General features: G+C 37.0%; 1 protein-coding gene across 1 annotated transcript in view; it reads right to left on the reverse strand.

Moving 5' to 3' along the window:
- The window catches only part of ZNF143 (zinc finger protein 143), a 36,412-nt gene that overhangs the window by 4,666 nt on the left and 6,417 nt on the right, over positions 1 to 25,329 (reverse strand). The window contains exons 2-13 of the mRNA XM_034061882.1: positions 19,347 to 19,465; positions 18,473 to 18,565; positions 17,866 to 17,949; positions 17,329 to 17,409; positions 16,353 to 16,549; positions 13,830 to 13,904; positions 9,323 to 9,442; positions 8,776 to 8,851; positions 7,137 to 7,262; positions 4,078 to 4,257; positions 2,743 to 2,970; positions 1,398 to 1,546 (exon numbers count right to left, since the gene is read on the reverse strand). Coding sequence (XP_033917773.1) covers positions 1,398 to 1,546; positions 2,743 to 2,970; positions 4,078 to 4,257; positions 7,137 to 7,262; positions 8,776 to 8,851; positions 9,323 to 9,442; positions 13,830 to 13,904; positions 16,353 to 16,549; positions 17,329 to 17,409; positions 17,866 to 17,949; positions 18,473 to 18,565; positions 19,347 to 19,458 — 1,521 coding nt within the window. The 5' untranslated portion in view covers positions 19,459 to 19,465. The remainder of the gene's footprint in view (positions 1 to 1,397; positions 1,547 to 2,742; positions 2,971 to 4,077; positions 4,258 to 7,136; positions 7,263 to 8,775; positions 8,852 to 9,322; positions 9,443 to 13,829; positions 13,905 to 16,352; positions 16,550 to 17,328; positions 17,410 to 17,865; positions 17,950 to 18,472; positions 18,566 to 19,346; positions 19,466 to 25,329) is intronic.

Below are 25,329 nucleotides of genomic sequence, written 5' to 3' on the forward strand. Positions count from 1 at the left end.
CTTTTAAGCTGGTCATAATTAATATACTGGCCAAAAGATACAGTAGCATTACTCCACATCCTGACCAGCATGCTCATGCATTCCTCGAGAATCACCGTCACTCTTTGGCCAATTCCCAGTCTTAGACAAAGAGGCATCATCACATTCATCTTACTAATCAGGACCTAACATTCCATGACCTTTCAGACAATTATCTGTTTACAGAAATTAAAATATGGCTCTCAGTAACAAGAAAGAGAATGCATACTTGTGCCCAGAGACTGCAACTCCATGTTAATCAGATCATACCCCAAATAACTGTGTGATACATTATCTATGCAACTCACACAATGGACAATGTGATTCAAGGCAGTAATACTTGACACAGGAGCTTAACAGAAATACTAAAGGCCCTCCTAGGGCTTAGAACTTAAACCACAAACAAACAATAAAAATTAACAATATAAATTACTAATGTCTCCAGTATAAACACATTAGAGCATCAGATAAATGACTTCATGTCTGATTTACAAGGTAATAAAACATCTGAGAACTAAAGTCAAGCTAAAGGATAACCTAAATGGAAGAACTCCATGTCAAGACTTTCGGCCTTCATTTTAGAGGGTAAAAACTGCCAGTTACTTAGTGCTGCTGCAATGTTCAAGGCTGGTAATATTTAATTTCCAATTTGAATTTAGGAGATATCTTACATATGCTACTGGCATTTCAGCTACATTTCCAGCTAAGATAGAAACTTTTTCCCATATGTCTTCAATATATTACCATAGCTAAACCAATGAGTTGTGCTGAAATCCCCTCTTAATGAAATTTCATAGGAAAACCTTAAAAAATATATCCCTCGGAATCCTTAAAAAAGTATACCCATAGGAAATTTCAAGTGGGGGTAGTTCAAAGCATTCCTTAATCTCTTGATTATGTTAAAAATTGTAAGAACTGCACAATACCAAACAGCTTGTAAAGCAGGCACCTGGACTAGAGACATTTCTAAGCCCTCCACCCAACAACAAAATACATGCAGACAAAACAACAGTGAAGATGACTGTTAGGTATTAATATATTGTATTAATTAGGGATTTCTGAGAAACCTCAGGAACTAGGCTGTAACAATTGCTATGCCTGTTTTATTAGTGGCAAAGATAACAAGAAAAATAAATAAATAAAGCTTTGTATTAATGCAGTTTCAGATGTCAGAACATGGGGTTTAATTTAGGTATTTCACAGGAGGCTCAATCCTAAACATATCCTAACCCAGCTTCAGAAAAGCTTCTGTTCTAAAGAAACCCACGTATGTATTTATCAAGAATCCCAACTGATCTTAGAAAGCACATGAGTATCTGCTATACCTGCCTCAATCATCAATGTATTTTTGTCAGCTCTTCAACACTGTGTTTACTTACATGTTGGGTTCCGTCCTGGGATATTAGTGCTACTTGTTGACCTAATCCTGACTGAGTAACTGTAGCAACCTGTGCAGAAATTACATCTTCTCCGTCTACACCTGTCACATAGGCTATTTGGGAACCTTTGAGAACATCTTCACCTTGACCTATTTGATACAAAGAAGGCAAAACCGTAGTTTACATACTCTAGATGCTGCCAGGAAAGCAAATGACAACAGTTAAATGCCAGCCTGGTTTGAAGGTTTTAAACACTCTGACAGAAAAAAATTTAATGGAAAGAGGAGAAAAATAAAAGCAAATCAGCAAGTCTGTTTTAGGAACATGGGGTATAATCTTTTAGCAGTGAGTTTTATCACATAAATACTATACATAAAGAAAATACACACTGAGTTTATTAGCAAATATTTGAAATGGTGACTAATTAATTCATTATATGTTAACCTCTCCATACAAGATGCTCCGTGCAAACACAACTGGCAGCTTTTAAAGGGTTATTAATTAACAAACACACAGAAGAACACAGGGTTGCCTTTGTGTGACTTCAGTATCTTAACAAATGTTTAACCTCAGCAAATGAATCTTATAATTTCCTTAAAAGGAACTAGATTCCAGCAGATCTCCTTGAGGCTTTCAGTGTAGTTTCCCACATATATATAGGAAAATAACTTCTTTGACCAAAACAGTTTGTGCACTGATTTCCAATCTTCAGTCACATGTAAAAACATCACAATTTGACACGTGGTATTTGTCCTATCCCAGTACTTCCTTCAGTCTGATCTTTAATAGCCATAGGATTCAGTGGCAACAGTCACACTGCAGCAAATGAACTCATTTTCATCTTTGCTTCTAGGACAGTTTACATAAACTGCTATTAACCACAGCAAAAACAGCACAGTATCAGTGCAGTGCAAAGATGGATTTTCCTTTTCTCAAGGCAGCGCCTTCACTCCTGCACAAAAGACTGTCACCAAGCATGGTGTTCTAGATACACTCTTAGAAAAATACCAAAGAAGAATTCAGTAGCTTGCAAACATAAGCATTTTAGATTCTCCCAGGTCCCTCCCCACATTCATTTTTATGGCAGGTTTGCTGGGACTGCATCTCAAATTTCTCTTATCTCCAGAACTGCTGTGAATAAGTTTATGATCTGATCAATTACTCTCTCAGTTTCTGTTTACGAGTTGTCTACCAGACTAAAAAGTCCTACAAAGAAGTTAAATAACTTTATTAAGTGCTTCAGATTTTTATCTATGCTTTCATTTCCTTGGTTATAAAAAAACCCAGCAAAATATTATCCAGCTCAATTTTATACAACACAAGATTTCACAACTGAAACTCTAACCTGGAGGGGGCTCAAAAAAAGCCTCTTGTTCTTCTTCAATGGGCTCCGTGTCATTGTGCGCTGTCCGCTTATGCATAGCAAGTGTAGAAATCTGCTTGTATGTTTTCCCACAGTGATTACAGTTATAGGGTTTGGAATGAGTATGTACAACATGATGCTTGTATAAACTAGAGTACTCCGTAAAACGTTTGTCACAGCCAGGAACTGTACAGACATAGGGCTTCTCCCCTGTATGGAAAACAAAAGGGATAAGGAGAACTTTATTCAGGATGCACAGAAAACAATGTCAACAAATGATATCTGGTGACACAACTTCATTACCAGCCACATGTCAATTTCAAAGCCAACAGTGAAGATCAAGCTCACAGAGTTTATTGATGCAGCTTCTCACTGTCTTTTTTGTAGAACAACTGCCAGTAAAACTTGGCCCCTTTTCTCTCCATTCCATCTAAAACATCCTTCTGATGAAGGCAGAAGGATACAGGCTGAAAGCTGCAATGCCTGTTTAGCATTGTATTGAGACTTTTGTCCTTTTATTACTGGAAGCCCCACTTCTCCTCAGTAATCAGGTATGCTGATATCCTAGCACAATTTCAATTACTTTTGAGTCTTTAAGCTCTGAAAAAAGCTTATGGGAAGCATATGTTTAAACAATTATGGTTTCATATGAAAACAACTTTAATTTAAAGGTCAATGAAAGAAATGTCCAAATTATGAACTAAAAAGATTATCTGAGATACAAAACATACCTCTATGAAACCTGTGTGTGCTTCCATAAAATACCTAAGGCTACCAAGATTATACAGCTATCACTGGCTTTTACATTTTGGAACCTTTGAATCTGTGCTAATTATGTCTGCTAACTGATCAAGTTGGATACATATTTTTACCTCCACTCTATAGAAAGGTTTTGAACACTGCTCCAGCAGCAAGGAAAATACAGCTGGGATGAAACAATGACTCACAATGATGAGCCCAAGTCATACTCAGACTTGTACTTTACTGTTATTTATTTTAAGAAGCAGCTCACAATGGAGACAAACCCCAGAACCATATAAGGATGTAGCCCAATATCCACTGAAGATGAGGTTTTGCATTCATTTTAAAGAATTGTGTATCCAAAACAAAATTAATCTGCCTTGACAACAAGGCAGGAAACCTAACTGCTTAACTGTCCTCAGCTCAGGGTAGACAAGCCCAAATGAAAGTGCCAAGACAGGTCACATAAACATGACTAAACCCAATTACAATGTACCAAAACAGTGTTCACAAGGAGAATAACAAAGCCTTTCCCAAGCAGATTCCACTTCAAAATACAAAACATCACTCATATACCTGTGTGTATTCTCACATGATTCTTATAATTAGTTGCACTGGCAAAAGCTCTCCCACATCCTGGCTCTGTACAGTAATAAGGCCTTTCGCCTGTATGCGTCCTGATGTGAACCTTTCTAATATTAGATGTTGTGAATGACCTGCCACATCCTTCGAATGGGCACTTAAAGGGCCTTTCACCTGAAAAATAAAGAAAAAATGGCACACATGCAAAAATTATAAAAGAACAAAAATCTTCAGTTACACTCAAGACTGAATGTAGGAATCTAAAGCTACCTAATTTTCTCTTTGAGATCCAGTGGGAAACATCATGAACATGCCACCGTGGAGTGTTACACTGTTTAGCCAAAACTGTCAAAATTCAGGAAAATCATACTATCTGTAAACTAAATTATGAAGTATTTAGATTAGTACTTTGTGATGTATAAAACAGACTCAGTTGCTTGGATTAGCTTCCACACTGTCCATATTCTAGTATGTATTTAACACTCCTCCCCATTCATACATACATTACCTAAAATAAGTATATAATAAAATGTTTACATTTGTCAATTGTAATTCATAAAACTAAAAAAAAACAAAAAAAACCCCAAACAAACAAAAAAAACCTCCTTCATGATTTAACATATAACCAAGATACAAGTGGATCAGTAAAACTCATTATAGAGAACACTCTTTAAGGACAGATAGCCCTGAAAATCATTTAAAGCCTGAAAAGCAATCACAAATACAGGTTATTTTAAAATAACTCTATTAATGCAATATAAATCTAAGCACAATAACTTAACATCATTGCACCAAAACACTTCAGTAGATAATGTCTAATATCCCAATACCCCTGACATTTCAGGTCTATTAGAGCACACAGAGCAGGAGAATGAAGGGGGTTAACTGTGCTGTCCTGTTGTAATTTAACACTTCCTAGAGCTATGTAGGTTCCACCCACTGTACTGCTTACCAAAGGGAAGAATCTGAGAGCCAGAGAAGACACATTACCACTACAGACATAACATTAAGTATTTAGAGACAGAAATAAAAAAACGAAGTCCTGATAGAGACATTAATACCATGAAACTCTGAAGTAGTTAGCTCCTTGGCAGAGGAAACTATAATTCATTCCTTAGGGCAACAGCTGCTTCAGAAGGTTTTTCAGCTTTCTGCCAAGGCAGTGTGTGTGTGTATTAAGCATACACGCCCCAGTGTTGTGTTACCATAGCTCCCCTAATCCTTGCTTAAGCATAGGATCTCAAATCAAGCCTGAAAGGAGCAGGGCTGCAGAGTCAGCTCTGCCCAACAACAGACCCTGCCTTAGAAACCAGACAGAAGACTCTTAAAGAATGCCTGCAAGAATGTCACCCAACTGGTTGGTGAAGCCAACGTTTTCAGTTTCTAATGCACTTGTTAGAAAAGCGACCTGTTTCCAGGTAACAGAGATTTCTAGCACTCGAAATGCAAAGCAAGTCAGAAGCTTTCAAGCCCTATCCCACAGTACCTGTGAGGAATCATCCACTGCAGCTTTTCTGATACCAGAATGGTATGTCTAGGGAAGTCATGGAGGACCCTGGGCAAGCATTTGACAGCAAGAGGAAGTGAGACTGGACTGCCATGAAAAGAAAGAGCACTGGCTAAAATAGGCAGAAAATGAAGGAAGTGATACCTTGCTCTACATGATAAAGGAATGCAAAGTTTTGGGAGCCCTGTGAGAGTGGGCAGAGCCCAGACTTGCCTCCATCAGATGCACTGTTGGAGCTTGCATAGAGGTGTATGAGCATATACCTCTCCATCCATCTGCTCAATGGACTTGGTGCAGTTCTCTCATTTTCTTGGTTTCCTGAAACTACTCATGCATCTAAAAACTTACTCCCCTGAACTCCAGTCCCTGGACTGCTGGGAGCTTACAGCTGTATTATTAGTATTGTTTAAATGTGTAAATGGTTACACATGGCTGGCTCAAGTCTTTTGTCTCCATTGCTAGATTACATGAAAGTGATTAAATTATTGTACAACTTCTGTGGCCATAAAGAAGTAAAGAAAACATTCTACAGCTAATCAAGCTATTGTCCGTACTACGGAAGTCTTTTAGCTCATAGTCTGTACTTGTTGTACTACATAATGTTAAACAGTTCTCTTCTAGAACTGAAAACAGATAACAATTTTCTGTCTTCATTCTGATGACCAATTTAACATCAAAACAGCACTAACCCCAACAGACTGTCCTTGAATACAGAAGCCCAGCAGAACTTTTATTGCCTGCTTTTATCCCTCCCCGCTTTGTTCTTTTTAATACAAGGAAAAAATATTTCTTTTGCTTTTTTTTCCTCTCTAAGATTCAGAAAGTTTAGTGGGAAAAAAATGTTGGTGTTCTAGCAGGCAGGTAAATATACATAATAGAATAAGTGACAGGTTATTCCTACATATGAGATTTGGGTTGGTTTTTTTTTGTTGTTGTTTGTTTGGGTTTTTTTTAATTGGAAATGTCAGAAACAAAAGAGACATTATGGAAATTTGTTCACATATGTGTGCACCCATAGGGTTGGCCTTTCTCATACATGCTGTCTAGAATTTACTGCTTTCAAATTAATCTTTTTGAGACAAAACAGAAGATGTTATTTTTTATGGATGTGGATGTTTTGATAACAGCTGTTTTTCTGTGACATTTTTGTTCATGTTTCTGATACGAGAAAGGAGGTCAGGGTAACAAAAAGCTCAGAACTGAAGACCTTCATGAAGCTGTCATGCAAGTTATTTTAAAGCACCAAAACCTAAGACCACTGCCATTTCTAAGAGGCAAGCCACATTATTGAGGAAAAGCAACTTGTTCTGTTACAGCTGCAAATGAAACTGTAAAGGCATCAAGTAACTCAGTGACAGTGTAAGTGGTACACTGACAGAAGTTAGCACATTTGCCATAGCAGTGTGAAGGCTTAAGCACTTTTTCCAAGATAAGCATGCTGGATTTTCAGTAAATGCTGTTTTGCTCATCGTGCTTCAGGAAGAGAATATACACAGGCTGATTTCATAAGTACAAAGTCACAGAATAGGAGGGGTGACAACAGTACCTGTGTGGGTTCGGATATGTTTCTGCAGGTCTCCTGAAGTCTTGAATGACTTGGTGCAATTTTCTTCTGTGCACCGATAAGGCTTTTCACCAGTGTGTGTTCGGACATGACTTTTTAACCCATACCCTAAATATCAGAAAGGATGTTACAACTGTATAATCACAAAATTAGGATATCATAAACCATCACCAGCAAAAGCTACGCTTGCCATTCCAATCAGGAAGCTCCCGGGTGAGTAAAATTTGCTCTTTCACTCTTGACAAGCTCTTATTCTACCATACAGAACAGCAGAACTCAAGATACACTTTAGAAATTCTTTCATCCTTCATTTATGAAGAAATTACACTTCCATAATGCTTCTTCCCTTCAAAAGGATAAACTGCAATGATTACAATGTAGACAAATATATATTTTTGTCTTCTGAGGAAGCTGTATAATCTATATTCCACATACTTTTTAATCTCTTACCAGCAATATAATTAAAATGACAACTAATTATTTGCTTATACAAAAATCAGTACCAATAATGAAGTCATCACAAAAAGAACTACTATTATCCAGGCTTTAATTATGTTAAACCATGTTATTAACATCATCACATATAGGTACCAATTGACAGCAGTCATGGACGTCCATTCTCTTTAAGATTACTTTAAGGAACTCATTGTCATCAAGAACTCTCCCAGTCTAACGCAAGCTTCCGATCAGGCCCTCTGTAAATTACTCTACAAAGACCATTTTACCAGGATTTTTCCTTCTGCACTTCCCTGAAAACATCATGACTAAAGAGCCCTGAAACAGCCATTTCAGAAATGTTCCATCTGTTGCATTGGGAGAGAATATTACATTATGCAGTTTTGAAATCTCTTTACACACACTATGCAATTAAACTTGGGTGCAACTGTTTCAGGATGGTTGTTTCCCTTTTGAACTTTCTCATCAGCATTTCTTTTGCTTTTTCATATTCAAAGAAACAGTACTTCATGTATTAGCTGATTTTGTTCTGTTTTGTGGGGGTTTTTGTTGTGGTTTTTTTTGTTGTTGTTGATTCTCTCGGACCTTCACTTTTCCAAGCATCATGCTAGTTTGCATTCAAAGTAAAAGAATAAAATTTGAAGCAAGATTTGTTCTTTCACTTTCTTCCGTATTTCATTCTTCATAACTACATTTTGCATAATAGAATTCAATCTCAGGAAAAGCATCATATAGAAGCAGAGTAGTCTATATGAAATGTACAGCTCACTCATGAGAAACATGACTGATACAGATACAATAAATATCACTTAAAGCAGCTTCTTCCATCAAAGTTCCTTCTACATGTGGAACAGATCAGGTACTTACCTCATACTAACAGGTTCAGCTTCTTATTATCACCTCAATTTATACTATTAGCTAAGAAAGGACTATTTAAATAGCATGACAAGTGAACAGTAAGGGAAAATATTAAATGTTTCATGTCATTCATCCTTCAGTAACTAAGTTAAATCCCCTGTACTTTCTACACTAGCTGAAATTATGACCTTTGTTTTTTTATTGCAGTTCTCGCAACCAAGATTTTAGCAGTTTAGAAAAGGCAATATTAAAAACTTACTTTAAACAAGCACTAGCAAGCAGGAGGAGCTAGTCTACCAAGGATTACCTGTTGCAAAGGCTTTGCCACATCCAGGATGTTCACACTGATATGGCCTGTCTCCTGTGTGTGACCTTTCATGCACCTGTCAAGACATCCAATAACCTTAATGAAATGTTGTATTTCAGTATTTCAACACAGAAACAGTTCATTCTCAAATACAATGTGTTTTATTTCTCTTCATATGATTCACATTCAAGTGTCTTCTGATTTTTTTTATTCCACTGAGCGCTTCTAATGATCCTCTTACATTTCATGAAACCTCTACAGAAAGGACACAATTTTAGAAACTGGGACACTGCTTTTAGAAACTATCTCAAGACATTTCTTATGTGCTGGCAATATAGGAGCCTAACACGATCCTACACCTGCAACTGTCCAAAACACTGAGCAAAATCAGCAAAGCACCTGGGACAACCAATTATTGGATATAAAATCAATCCAATAAACATTTGATAAACGAGCACAATTATGACTGCCTCTTTGTCAATTTCTGTTACTTTTAACCACATAATCATGCCTGCTAAGTAACAACACTCATTTTACATCTCATCACCTTAAGATGGTGAGCTGTTGTGTATAGTTTTCCACAGCCATCGTAGTCACAGCGAAAGGCTTTCTCTCCACTTGGCTGAGATTTTGCATTCACTCGTGTTCCATGTCCTTGCAAGACAATCTTAAGTTTAAAACAAAACAAAACGCAATAGATCAGAAGAGTCACACATTTCATTTTGTTATATCAAGCCACAGTTGATTCTGACAGGTTTTCTTTTCTCTCTCTCTCTGCTATACCATATATTTCTTAGTCCTCAATAAATAAATAAAAAGCATAAATTCTGATGAAAGGAAGGAAAGAAACTAAAATGTATTTACTTGTAGCTAGTAAACTTAAATGCATACATTAATTAGCCAAATAATAACAAAGACAAAATAATTTGAAATATAAGCCCAGTGGCAAGATGACCGAATTAATAGACAGAAGAGGCTTAAGTTACATTGGATACAGGATCCATTCCTAAGGGAGATTAACTATAAATCAGACCACCTTCAAGGATAAGTTCATGCAAAGGCCAAACAAGAATTAAATGCACTTATAATAAGCACTTTTTGAAAAAGAAGGAAGGAATTTTGCTCTTTGTCAGTGATGCACCTGTTTTGATCAAACTAACTGGAGCAATCTGAGCCAGGTTCTACTCTTGTTTCTGGCACAACGCAACAGGAAAACATACAGAATAGCTTTGCAATGCAAACTCCTTTTAAAGGCTTCTTCATACAGACTAAAGAAAGAGGCAGAAGCCCAAATGTAAACATTTTAATACAACTTTACACAAATCAATCCAGACTTTTTTTAAAACGTCTGTCTTTCTTTTAAGCTTCCCCTCTTTTCTTACGGAAAAGTGTGTTCAGAGTATCTCTAAGGAGCTGTCTCTAAGCTATCTCTAAGGCTGTCCCCAGTCTTCACACTCTCAACTAATTCTTCTTATTAAGTATGAGGTCCATCCAGCAGTGTCTCACCTTGGCAGTGCTCAATAACCTGCTTTAGGTTACCAGTTGCCATTCCTGAATCCCAGAAAGCTCCTCAATTTCATGTGCCCTGTTATGGTGCTCTTCCAGCAGATACGGAGTTGGTTAAAATTTCCCATGAAAACCTGGGCCTGTGAATATGAGGCACCTTACAGTTCTCTGAAGAAAGCCTCATTATCTTTCTGATCTGGCACTCTGCAGCAGGCAGCACCATAATGGCACACACACTGCTCTGCCAGCTAATTCTGACCCATCACCTCTTGACTGGCTCGTCACTTATCCCAAACCAGAGACCTATGCAGTCCTGCTGTTCTCATATGAAGAACATGTCCCCCTCCTCTCCTTACCCCTTGGCCTTATTAGAGTCTGTACCCATCCATCACAGCAATCCAGTTACCCTAACTATCCCATTACATGTCCCTCATCCTAACAGAAGTGTAGCCCTGCAATTGCACATATACTTCTAATTCCTCATTCAGACAGACCAGATATTTGATTGAGAACAACTTCTTATGGATTATTCAGGGAGGACGTGCACTGTTACCTTCGGACTGTTCTTGAAACTAAAAACGTAAAGTCAAATGTGAAAACTTTAACCAACTGAAATGTACAACTCTACCACTTCAGAAAAGCTTCTCTGGAACAACAAAGAAAAACAACCTCATGACTCAAGAAACCCATTACTAATACTACTGTTTAACTTATGATACAATGAATTATTAAAGTCACTTTAATACATTAAATATCGTGAAGAGGAGGCTTGGTTGAGAACCTGCACTTGAGCATTGATTTATTTTTCCTATCAGTAAATCTGCTAGTATTTCTTTGTTGTTTCAGCATATAAAATATGCATATAGTTGCTAAGATCTGATATAAAGCTGAAGTATGCCAAAGATTAAAAGATTACAACAGTTCTATAATGTGCTAATATCTGTAAGAAAATAACCAGACATAATTTTAAGATTGATACAAAGAGGAGGGACAAATAAAACAAACAGAACTCTTAGGAAAAGATTATCTGAACACTATAAGCACTTGTGTGTTAAAAAACTTCATAGAAGTATGTGTTTCTTCATAATACATTAGTTGGTATGATTTAAAGATTTGTAAGAAATCAGTCAGCATTATCATTCAGCAAGGACAGATATAGCATTAAAATTACTATTCTTAGAAGACAATATACTCTAAAGAAACAAAAAAATTAGAAGTTAGAAGGCACAAAGTCAGAAGAATGTGCCAATAAAGCCCCTTTGTAATAATGTGAAACATCGTGAGGAGCTGTATCTTGAAAATACATTCAGCTAGACAAAATTTACACACACACACCTCCCCCCCCTTTAAAAGAAATCACAAATGCATCCTGATTTCAGACAGGTAACCGGAGAATTAACAAAGGTAAAGATTTCAGGTATGATTTTTATATTGTATACACACAAACTTCAGTCACATGATTCTGCTTTTATTATGAACAGATGGGTATGAGAGGTTTGAAAGGTAATAGCGTGGGATATCCATCTGGGCACACGGTCTTTGTTTTCACATGTAGAAATCACAAAGAGGTTTTATGCTTTTTCCTTTGGTGGAAAAAATGTAACCACATGCAAGTTTGAATGACTGCTTAAAAGTATGACATCTGTTCTGTTCTTGTGTTACCTGTGGACTTAAAACTTCATCAATATATACTTATTTAATACCTTATCTAAATGTAAGACTATTTTATCAAAAGTAATATACTATTTCAGAATGAGTTACAACTAGGTATCTACTTAAATCAAGACATAAACATGATTAAGATTTTCCTACAGAACTGATAGTTTTGGAAACCTTCAGTTGGTCAGAATTTGAGACTAAGCCTCAATGCCTTTTGAAATACCAGATCTTGTTTTGTTTGGAACATATAATGCTCTGTAAGACTGGCACATTTCCATGTGGCATCTATGTTGCCATACATGAATAAGATAAAGCCACCTCCAAATTAACTATGATTTGGGGCTAAGGCTGAAATCAACATGTAACTTGATAACAGTTACAGATAATCTAGCTTAATAGTCTCTTACTTCCAAGTAAAAATAAAAATAACCAAAACCACAAGATCTTATCTTACTCTTCCTTGAAATTTGCATTTTGTTGGAGTTGTATCCCTATTACAACATACAAGTGTGCAAAACCTCTAAATTTCTTGATTTCAGGAATATATTTCAAGACCATAAATAACACATATTATCTATTCTCTCACTGTCATGACACACAGGCAACAGTAGGTGTCTGCATCTTTATATACTGTGGGACCTAGCTTTAAAACAAAAATCAAGAATAGACACTTTTGAAGTAACTGTCAGAGGTAAGCATACAATTCTTCCTTTCACAGATGCTGTATTTTACCTTGGAAGATACTTTTCCTTTGTCTAGTTCATTATCTCTTAAATCAGACAAAAAGGAAAAACATTTAAATGACTTTTCCATTTCTGGTTGTAATTTAAGTATGTGAGGGAACAGAGGTTTTATTATTTTTTGTTGTTGGTCATAATTCTTTGAAGCCCAGAGTATGTTTTGCTTTGTCATTTCCTTTAATAAAATATGTTATGATAACAAATACAATTCTACTTATGTAATTTTATGAATCACAGGTAAAAAAAAATCTTAAGAAGCTGCACCTGTATTTTCCATTGTCCTTTAAACGTTTAAGTTGATGTTTTCACATTGAAAAGGTTTTTATACTTCTATGTACTAACAACAGGAATACAAAGAAATGGAAGTATTTTTCTGCTGCTTTAAGCATTCACTAGGAGCAACATTCTTACCAACTGATAACTTACAAAACGTGCAATAAAAGTCAGGGGCTTTAACAGGGCAAGTGGAATAAAGAAACCCATCACTAAAGAGGGAACAGTTCCAGACATATGCCTGGAATTGTCTCTCTTGAGAAGAAAATACTTCATTAAACAGCAGAGGTTTAGACTAGATATAAGGAAGAAATTCTTTACTGTAAGGGTGGTGAAGCACTGGAATGGGTTGCCCAGGGAGGTTGTGAATGCTCCATCCCTGGCAGTGTTCAAGACCAGGTTGGATGAAGCCTTGGGTGATATGGTTTAGTGTGAGGTGTCCCTGCCCATGGCAGGGGGGTTGGAACTGGATGATCTTGAGGTCCTTCCCAATCCTAACTATTCTATGATTCTATAATTGAGTCAGCATTGTTCTGCTTTAAAGACTATAAAGAGTCAGTTCATTCTCTGGAAAATAACTTGTGAAATACTTACACCATTACTTATAAAATATTCAGGTCAGGTTGGAAAATCTTAGAAGTCCAACATAACTTTTAATTACCTTTTAACAGAAACCTCCAGAAAACAGTAATCATTAGATCTTTTTAAAATCCTGTGTAAGGATCTTGTACAAAGTGAGACATATGACCTATCTGTATAGGTTTGAGATCTAAAATGCCTGAAAGGTAGCAGCAGACCCTAATTCATGGCCATTGCTGGATCATGCACATTGCTGGGCAAAGACGACAGAAGAAATACAGGTACTGGGCTACATACCTGCATTTTTTTATCTTGTTCATTTTCACCTATCATTCCTGTGCTACTAACACCATCATTTCCATCAATAGATACCTGAAAAACAAAATTGAAACGGAAAACAACAATTACAGCTTACTTTTATTCATCTGAAAAACAGAGGGTTACAGACAGTTTCTGACTATTGTTTCATAGCTCTCTAGCTCCCTCTGGAAAACGAGGTTATCCTACATTAGCTCATGTAAGCTTACATTAGCTTACATGGAATCACCACTTGAAGCACCTGCATTATAGAATATCTCAAATGAGCATCTCATAATTGTCTTAAAACAAGGTAGGAAAAACTGCAACAAAATATGTTAAAATAATACACTGAAAGATGTATTGCTTAATTTTACAATACTTCATTCTGACAAAAAAATAAAAAGTAAATGTTTACTTTTACAATAGGGATAGATCTCTACACTCGCTGTTCAGCAGCATTTACTTGTTTCAAACAGCACACCTCCTTTGTAATCAAAATACATAAGACAGTGTGTTACATCTCAATTTGAAATTACAACAGCTACTCAAATTAGTCAAATTACAACAGCTAAGCAAGACTTGTGTATTGCTCCCTAGGTTTAGTTTTTAAAAACAGGAGGAGAAAAGTATTACTGCTTTCCAAGGAGTTTTAAATATTTGAAAGAATATTAGATCTTAATTTGAAACTTTTATTTAAACAAAAATACAACTGCCCAGTTTAAAAAAAAACACCAAAACCCCACAAATTCTCACAATCATTAACTCAAAGAACAGTGTCTTATTAGCCACTGTAGAAAAAAACTAAAGTATACTTTACATAGTTTCCTTAATTGTCTCTGTATTGAGAACAGGTGTTCACAATACTCTCTGTACATACGCATCCATGACACTCAAGCCTGAGGATGCACCTAAACCTAGTCTAAGTGATTTTATTTTTCTCTAAAGTAGTTTGGCAGGAACACTACCTCTGTTATGCTGGTACACTTATGCCCTTCCACTAAGGAGTTCATAGCAGGCTCCTGCGGACGGTAATGGCTGTATAAAGTATCTTGCTCAAAGCATCAGCCATTAACATTTCACTTGAAGACTGAAGATGAACTTGTCCCATAAGAGGTTTTCAGACTATGCTATCTTTCTAAATTAGACTATTGTGAATGATATACTTTTGACAACTTTTAGCTAAAACACTAACAAGTGCCCATGCAGAGGCAAGTTTACATTAGAGAGACTGCAAAGACAGTCTGCAAGCAGGTAATTCTCAGGTGTTTCAGTTTTGTTTTAAAAAAAAGGGAACAATAGCCATTTGGGACCTTCTCCTGAAGAATTTTTGAAGGAAGGGGAAAGAACCTGCACAGACAGGAGACTTGAATCAGTTTACCCTGATCTTCCTGTTGTTTGTTGAGAAAGAAACTGCTGAAATGAAATTAAAGGTTCATCAATGCCACTTAAAACAAATGATCCAAACGGGATATGCATGCACATGTGCAGACATACACAAATACCAGGAACCGTACTTTGCCAGCAGCTGGGATATTGCAAGCAACAGCTCATGGAAGAAAAGTATATATTGTAAACTCTTCGCAATTCCACTGCATGTCTTCTGACTTTACATTCACTGAGAGCAATGATCTCTTTCCTTGGTTGCTTTGGGAGGCAGGTGGCAATGACTTGGTCCAAAATTAAGAAGACTTTAGTTAAGTTCTCTTAGCTGGATGTGTACATGTACTATGCAAGATGTGGGAAAGTAGTACTATGCCTAAAGGATAAGCAAGGGACAACGAAAAATGTATGTTTCACCGCTTCCAGTGAGCTTCTACACAGTCCTCCTGGATCTCTTTGCATGAACTCTCTTAACAGTCTTGACACTGATCTTGGGCAGCCTACTGATCCCAGCTATTTCTGCCTATTATGTAGGACAGGAGAACAGAGAAGAATCACCATTCTCCAAATCTGCATTTAAAATTTTCTTCATCCTTTTAAGTTTTGAAGAGAAAACCTTTGTTAAAAAATCCAAGACACCAAATTTTAAACTTCTTTTGCAGTATTGGGAGAATACTGGAAGGATTCCAAGAAAGATCTTTGAATCCCTCCTAAATGCCTATCTTAGATTCTAAAGAAAGATTTAGTCTGCCTTCAATTAAGAACATAAGAGCACCTATATTGAGTCAAAATAAAGGTCAATCTAGTGCACCATTTTGTTTCCAACAGCCAGTAGCAGAAGCTAGGGAAGATGAAAGAACAGATCAAGCATATAGGGATACATTGCTAAAAACATTTTTCCAACCTACAAGCAATAAAAAAATAAAAAATCCAGCAATAGTGCCTGAACAAGAATAATTTAACTTTGTCCTTCTTTCCGAACAGTGTCCTCTGAAGAGACACCTTTCCAAAGCTGTATTTTAGAGAAAATTATTTCTTAATTATAATTTTAATTCTTAGATCACAATTGGCTTTTGCTGCCTAGGATCTTATGATGCTACATTAAAACTTTTTGGATAGAGAAAATGTTTTTCAATATACCTTGGCTGCATATTGCTCCAAAGCACTGATGGTATCTGGGTCAATGGCAGCATCTCCTGTATGAAGACCTGCCACTGTGCCATCAGCTTGAATGGCTAAAATGGTATCTGACTGTGGCATTTGCACTGCGTGGTGAATGTAGGCCGTAGTTCCATCCTCCAGCTGGACTGCTTGTAATGCACTCTGGTCATAACTGTCTGAGAAATAATATTACAAACTGTTACAGAAGAAAATGAATAGCAATGTCTGCATGTTACACAAGAATACTTCTGCTTAGGAAATGTCTCCGAAAGTCCTACGTATGTGTGAAATATATAACCACTATAGATGCAAAACAAACACTTAAAATATTACCATGAATAGCGCTGATGAAACTTTTTCAAGACAATACCTCCATAGCTTTATTTTGGCACGGTTTTATAAAAGTGCAAAGCTAATTTTATATTGGTCTACCAGGAAACCAGGAACACAAATATGCTTTCCATTCGTACCCACCCATAATAAAATGAAAATAATATATCAGATTTTAGAATTCATAGATCTGATCAATTACCTAATGACAAAATCATCAATAGCGTGCTCTTTAAATTATAAGCCAATTTCTACATTCTTTAGCTTAAGAGTGATTGATTGATACCTGTTTTCTCTTCTCATTTTCACATGCAATTATTGCTGAAGTCTGTTTAAGGGCTTACATTCTCTACTAACATGGCATATACTTAGTTTAATGAGATTCTGGGCTAAAAAAGGTGAAATACACCAGGTTTGATTCTGTAACTGTTATATGAGGCTCAAATAAGGAACTGAACCAGTTCAATTTCAACAATGTTCAGATGTCACAAAGTAAAAGCAACAAGAAATCTTCATCAGGAATTACACTAAATAACATCATAGTCTACTAACAGTACCATATTTTATACTGCTGAAATTCTGTTGAACTCTGATGTAACAAATCACACTTTAAAAAAAGAATTACCTTTTGAGGCGTGATGAATAAATGCTGTAGTTCCATCCTCCAGCTGAACTGCTTGTCCATCTTCCAGACGCAAGCTGTCTCCTGTTTGGAAGAAAGAATTACAATGCTTCAACAACAGTCTAAAAAATCCATTAGTTGGAAAGACTAAACACAAGTACCTAGGACTACTAGGATCTCTTCACAACTGTTGCCATTAAAGTAAAAAACCAAGCTATTACAATGACCATTACCTACTTATTATTTATCAGTAATACACTATTCATAGAACCACAGAATGGTTTGGGCTGGAAAGGACCTTAAGATCATCAAGTTCCAACCCCCCTGCCATGGGCAGGGACACCTCACCCTAGACTGTGTCACCCAAGGCTCTGTCCATCCTGGCCTTGACACTGCCAGGGATGGAACATTTACCACTAAATATATTTTAGAATACATATATATATATTAGAATATATAAATAGATATTTAAATATATTTTAGAAACTTTTTTATATCTGAATATATTTTAGAATATATTTTTTTTATTATCACACTTACTGCTTTTAGGCATGGATACATGTTGAACATAAGCAGCAGAACCATCTTCTAATTGAATCACTTGTCCATCCATTAATTTACCATCTGAAACATAATTAGAATTCTTAAGAAAATATTCTCTATGACCCATCACAGTTCAAACACATAGCTGATATTTTATTGATATTTTAATCCAGAAAGTATCACCAAAAAATAATGTTTGGTAAGTAAAACTAAGTACAATATAACTATACACACATTTTAAAATTCTGGGATAAATAACTGGAAAAGTCCTGATGTTCTATCTAGTAGGTAGAATGCTGATATTAGGGTTTTAAGCATAAAGATCATCTCTCACTTTTGTTTGACTTATGTTCCACATTTGATAGTGCATCTTACTAATAGCAGAAATACTTATTTTATAGTATTACTGGAGTATTATTTATAGTATTACAGTAATACCTGTTAATTCCCAACTGGAACTGGAACTACATAAACATTTTGCCTGACTTCACAATCCAAAGGGGTTTACAATCCAAAAATGGTCAGAAAGGGAAATCCGATTTGAATACCAATCATTTGAATACCAACTATTTGAATACCAATCAGCTTCTAGTAATTTACCTACCTTTAGAATTGTGCTGTATGTAAGCAGTGGAGCCATCAGCAAGGGTAACTGCTTCCAAACTTACACCTTCCATGTTTTCTAAGTTGTCACCATCTAACAAGGAAAAAAGTTAATATTCACTAATACCAGCATCAAGCTCTAAATATCACAACCACCTTTAGAAATGACCTCATCCCCTTAAGGCATAATTATTTAAAAAAGAATAATAGGAAATAGGTCTTACTTTCTTTCTGTTTTTTTGAACTTTAAACATACATACACTAAGGTCCTATGGGCAAGATTTTGCTCTGTAAAAATGACAGCTACAATGTTACTTTCCTTAACTAAAAAAGTTACAATGACACACTCAAAGCTGAGGTTCTAGGAGAAATAATAATTAGGCCATGTATGTCAACAGTGCAGTAACTATACATATACTTGCATTGATAACTTGCTTCTGCACACTACTACCTGTCATTAATAACACAAATCTATATAGAGTAAAACACAGATTTAGGAAAATGTTTTTAATAATGGAAAATCATAATGAAACTGTCAGAAAACACCAAGTTTAAACTAACCCTAGATCATAAACCTATTTTAAAACTCAACTTGTTTAATACATACTTAGATATAAAAACAAGTTACAAAGGATAAACCAGTAAAACTATAGTGAGAGTCTTCATTTCCTATTTTGGCACATTTATTCTCCTGTTACCTTAAGATATCATTTCATTTCAGAATTAGTGAACTTAATCTCAGTTAAGTAAGAATATTTTCTGTTATATTTTTCCTTTAGAATACACTTTGTGGTTTTTAGAGTTTTATCTGAATTTCAAACAGAAAAAAAACCCAAAAACAAAAATGTAGAAAGATTTTTAACCTGGATATTCACCTTGCACAGCTACAGCTTCTGTTAGACAAAGAGTCACATGCTGGGCCTCCATTCCTCCTCCAGAAAACTCAGCCATGCCCTGAGAGTCTCGATTTATCTGAGCTAATAACATTGTCTACCTAGAAAGACAGTATTCACAAAACACAGACAGAAAATATAAATACAGAACCAGAAGTTAAAGACAATTCAAGGTTAATTAGATGTTTAAACAGCTGCTACAAATATTTGATGTTGCACTCCACATAAAGAAGATATAGTGAATGATCAACTTACCTGAAAAGCACTCCAGCAGGAAAAAAAAAGGTGATCTGAAATAGGTTACTATTACTACCTCAATTAACTGAGCTGTTAAGAACTTCAGGTAGTAGTTACTAAATTGAAGTGCATCAACACATTTAGATTTCAGTTAAATATTAATTATTCAACCAATGTATAAAGAATAATGGTGGTAATGATGGTATAAGTAATGATATCTTTTAGTCCACAGAATTAAAATAAAGCCGACAATTCACTCATGGCCATCTATGACAACAGCTGGACTTTAACTAAATAAATGAAACATTTCCTGGTGCCAGTAAGAAGTTTAGAATCTATCCAATGCTGGGAAATACACTATTAGTAAGTCTGAGCGAATGATCCAATTACTTAACTAAACTTCCCAAGAAGGTTTCTAGGTTTAAAAAAAAATAATAAACCAGAAAATAATCTCTCCTTGAAAATTATAATAAAGTATGTCATGACAGAATGTATTAATAGGGCAACAGGATTAGTGAGTGACTACATGCATCTCATAGAACCAGGTACAGCCAGCCCTTTGGATACACAATTTTTAACCCACACATGTTTCCATATGGGAGTTTAAAAAAATCTACTGAACCTGAAAGGCTGTTACTAATTTTTGGTATTATTAGATTAAGAAGCTATAAAGGAAATATGTAACATTGCATTTTACTAACTCAGATGCTGGCTTACATCTTGGGCAAGGAGGGGAGGAGAGGACACACACAACACAGAAAATCCTCCTAAAAAACAACAACGAAAATGCTGGCCCTTGAGTTAATATAACATTAGATGCAGAGAAGGAAATGACATGGAGTTGCAATCTAGGCTACACAGCATTAAGGCAACTTTCTCCCAGCCACAGTCCCTTGATAGTCAAGACTTTTTCTTACAATAAGAAGCAGTTAGATAATATCATAAAAAGGTTACAGATAAACAACCGAAGTTTTTAATCTTAGTATGGTTCTATGACCTGCTTTTTTATAACCCAGAAATCTGACCTTGAACAAGCAACTCAATGATCTTAAAGACCACTGAGAAACTCATGCTTACATCAAAACTAAAGAATAATGAAAGCAGAATTAGACCATTCAGGTACCCCACCGTGCCTGCAGTATTTAAAAGGTTTGGTACACTCGTTTAGTAGTTGAAAATTATACCCAAACAACATTTCCAAATACATCCAAATGACTACGAACCAGACCATCTCCTAAAGAGGCAGTCACCTATATGTTTCTTAGCAGAGAAAAAGTGGATCCACACCCAGCTGCTGTAGGTCTGCTGCTTTTGCTGTCTGAAGTGCTTTAACCTGAGTGCTGTGCACAAAGCAGATGGGTCACTTATGGTCCAAACCCTGCCAACTTTTAATGTGATGTTATACCAAGTACCCACATTACCTCCTGAAATTGACCCGTAGTCCAAATCAACTTTGCATGTATGAGAATATTATTGACAATTTAGTTAACTGTTAAAAGACCAATTAATGGAACAGGTATGGTCTACTAAAGAAAATCAAAAGTGTAACTTCAAGAAGATTTTAAGCCTCCTGTGCAAAAAAAACAAGGTTTTTTCGCATGCTACACTGAAAATCACATAGTTTGCCGATGACACCAAGCTGTGTGGTTCGGTTGATACGCTGGAGGGAAGGAATGCCATCCAGAGGAACCTTGACACACTTGTGAGGTGGGCTGATGCCAACCTCATGAAGTTTAACCATGACAAGTGCAAGGTCCTACAGCTGGGTTGGAGCAATCCCAGGCAAAGCTACAGGTTGGGCAGAAAAGAGATTCAGAGCAGCCCTGAGGAGAAGGACTTGGGGGTGTTGGTCAGTGAGAAAATGAACATGAGCCAGCTTCAGTGTGTGCTCACAGCCAAGAAAGGAACTGTATCCTGGGCTGCATCAAAAGGAGCATAACCAGAAGGTCAAAGGAGGTGATCCTGCCCCTCTGCTCTGTTCTCGTGAGACCTCACCTGGAGTATTGTGTGCAGTTCTGGTGTCCTCAACACAAAAAGGACATGGAACTGTTGGAACAAGTCCAGAGGAGGCCACGAGGATGATCAGGGGACTGGAGCACCTCCTGTATGAAGACAGGCTGAGAAAGTTGGGGCTGTTCAGCCTGGAGAAGAGAAGGCTGCGTGGAGACCTCATAGCAGCCTTGCAGTATCTGAAGGGGGCCTACAGGGATGCTGGGGAGGGACTGTTCATTAGGGACTGTAGTGATAGGACAAGGGGTAATGGGTTAAAACTTCAACAGGGGAGATTTAGATTGGATATAAAGAAACTCTTTACTGTTAGGGTGGTGAGGTACTGGAATGGGTTGCCCAGGGAGGTTGTGAATGCTCCATCCCTGATGGTGTTCAAGACCAGGTTGGACAAAACCTTGGATGACATGGTTTAGTGTGAGGTGTCCCTGCCCATGGCAGGGGAGTTGGAACTAAGTGATCTTAAGGTCCTTTCCAACCCTAACTATTCTACGATTCTATGACTTTCGTGTATTTCAGATGATCTGGACAACCACATGCTGTGACTTAGACACTGCTACTGTTTTCTCCCAGTTCCAACGCCCTTAAACTTATCGCTTCCAATACATCCTCTTCTCAATCCTCTGTCCTTCCACTAGCCTTTCATCCCCAGCTCCAAACTTTCTCCTTTAAGTACCAGTTTCCTTCTTTAGCTAGTCTTACAGAACCAAATTTCAAGCACATCCCTTCTCAAATACAATCCCATCTTTCTTGTCAAAATCATCTATAATACTCCCATGTTTAAACCAACTCCTGCAACTAGTCCCCAAGTCTTGTCTCACTGGTAATCTGCTCTATATGACCATCACACCATTGTCTATCACTTTCTTGACTCTTTTTCTCAAGACAGTTCATGTTCAGACCTATCTCAGAAGCAAACCCCCTGTAATGGAGACCGTAGCACTTCCAAACAACAAAACCACAGCTTCCATTCACTCTTTGGTGATGCAGCAGGTTTGCTCTGCCAATCTGCTGAGCAGGGATGAACACCCTAAGCCAAAAGTGATTGTGCTGCTTTCAGCTTTTTTTCTTCTTCTCCACTGGAGAAGACAGGCTAACCAGACAGGGCTGTGAGCGCTGAGGAAAAGGAGGGGGAAAGAACCAAAGGAGCCTTAAAATTGGCCTATGTTTTAGAGAAATGTCTCTACCACAGAGATGTTGCTGCCACTGCATTACCTTTTTTTCTGTATGTGTGGTCAGACACAGGAACATGTTGACTGCTCACCCTTGCAGGTGTTGAAGACTCAACTTGACACAGCCCCGGGCAGCCTGGTCTCATCAGACCTGCACTGATCAGGGCTGAACTAATTAACTTCTGAAGGTCCCTTCCAACCTGAAGTGTTCTGTGGTATCTAATCATTTTGATATTGCATAAATTTAAAACAGTATCACCATGCTGTTGGTACATCATCCATCCTGAAAAATCTAGCCTCCTATCATACTTTTATTAATTTACCTTGCTTCTTTGAAATCAATCTGTTTTTACCAAATTCAAGTCTCTTCCCTTTCTTCACCTTTAGTCACTCTCTTCCCTTTCTTTTCTGCTAACTGGCTTATCCACTGCTTTCTCCTCAGCTTCCAGCAAATTTGCCTTCATCCTTTTTCCAACCCATATCTCACCATCTTCTTTCCCTAATCCTCCCCACTGCGCTTATTTCTGTGCATCTGCATCACTAAGCTTTTTCTTTAAACCTCCTGTCTGCCAGAAATTTTGTCAGCAGGAACCTGGGAGAGAAAGATTTCCTTTACCCACTTCAAATATTGCACCTCATTAGTCAAAAAGCAGCTGAAAGCATCCATTTTTAGGAAAATACATGAGCTCTGGGGTAGGGCCTTGGATGGCTGCTCAACAAGATTTGCTCACATGTACGCTACTTGATCTCAAGAGCTGTCCTACAGAAAAGAAGCAAGTAGAGGCTTAGCCATGAGGTGCTCATTGAAGTGAAAATTTGAGACCTGACTTTGTGAAGTCTTGCAAATCTTCACAGATGATACACAAGTTGCAATTTTCAAAGGCACATTAATGACAACATTCTGGAAGACTTTCACAAAGACAGGAATGCAAACTGCATTCCTGAAATGATTCATCACCGAAACACTCCTATGGTATTCATGCAAAGAAAATCTTACCATCCTTTAAGATGGTTAAGATACTCCTCATTAAAAAATTCAGCCTGAGACAGAACACGACTGGACTGAAAATATCTCTGCAAACAGTGGAAGCAACAGCCAGTTGCAAGAAGTGATGATAAAACAAGTCTCGCGCTGTTAGTTACAAAACAAAACCAGCTCATGATGCACACTGCAGACTTTACTATGCTTTCTGACAAAAGCTGCACAAGCAATAAATTTTTCAACTCAATCTAGCAACTGGAAACAAGAGTCTCTGCTGAAAACTAGGAATCGAACAACTAAGATCATGTGGGATTTAGGCAGATGGAAAGCATAGTCAGTAGAAGGCATGCTGCCATGGAGCACAAAGTGGGTTTGGGGCACCTGGGAACTCTGGCAGCTTGAGGACAGCATGAAGAGACCATATACAGTGGAGCCTGTGGCAAACAACAGCTGGAAAATAGCAGGAATTTGCCATTTAAAGAATTACTATGCCACTGGACAAAGGAAAATATCTGCAGTGACAGTAGCAGAAACTCCTTGGAGAGGGAGTTAAAAAAAAGCCCAAACTAAACAAAACAGAAAGATAGTGCTGCTTAGAGGATGATGAACATGAAATGGAATGAAGTTTGTAATACCAGTCATGGAAGAAAACTTATGGTTGTAAAATGCAATCTAGAATTTGCAGGAAGAAAGAACTGGAAAAAAAAAAGGCAGAAAAAAATGCTACTCCAGATATTCAGCAACTTTGTGATTATTCTCCCTCCTTGTGCAGACAGCACTGGGAAGTTTAAAATAATACCCATCTGTTTCATTTGAAAAGAAATATCACTTTTATTCTTTAATACACTTCTAAGCAATGTACAAAACTGTTGTAATTTTATAAAACTTGTAAAAACAACACACAGAATCAAAACCAGGGCAGCAGAATGGCAACCAACACATAACCCCACAATGCTGAAACTTCATTATGGAATTTTAGGAAACAGCATTCCCGTGTTTGACAAAGCTGGATCCCAAAAGAAGTTCAAATATGTCAGCACAGTAACATAGTTCATCTGATTAACAAATGTTTGAGAAATCAAAATTAGCACCTATGATTAATATTCTGGTTAAATGCATTTCAACTGGTAATTAACATGCATTACAGCCTCCGGGATCTCAGTGCAAAAAAAACACCTGATGTAGCTGAAAAACTGACTAGCCCAAAGTTTTTTAGAGGACCCAAGTGCTACATAAAGTAATTGGACAGCTGTAAGCTCGGAAATAAAAACATAGCAGAACTTTCTAAAGTCTTACTTCCTCATATTCCCATATACACCTGTATGATGATCTTTTCCAGTTTTACACTAGAAATCTGTAGCATGATCAGAACTGATATCCAGATCCTGGGATGCTTTGATCAAATGCTTCAGTACATGATACATGGATTTCTTTCTTCATCACCAGGCCTCAGCTTTTTCAGTATCTTATCATTGCACTGAAACACTGATTTCACACTATAACTGGTCAAATCGACCTTTAGTGAATAAAAATAAATTGTTAAGACATTTCTAAATTTCTACATGCT

Source organism: Melopsittacus undulatus, chromosome 4 (genome assembly GCF_012275295.1).
Source record: "Melopsittacus undulatus isolate bMelUnd1 chromosome 4, bMelUnd1.mat.Z, whole genome shotgun sequence".
Lineage (NCBI taxonomy): Eukaryota > Metazoa > Chordata > Aves > Psittaciformes > Psittaculidae > Melopsittacus > Melopsittacus undulatus.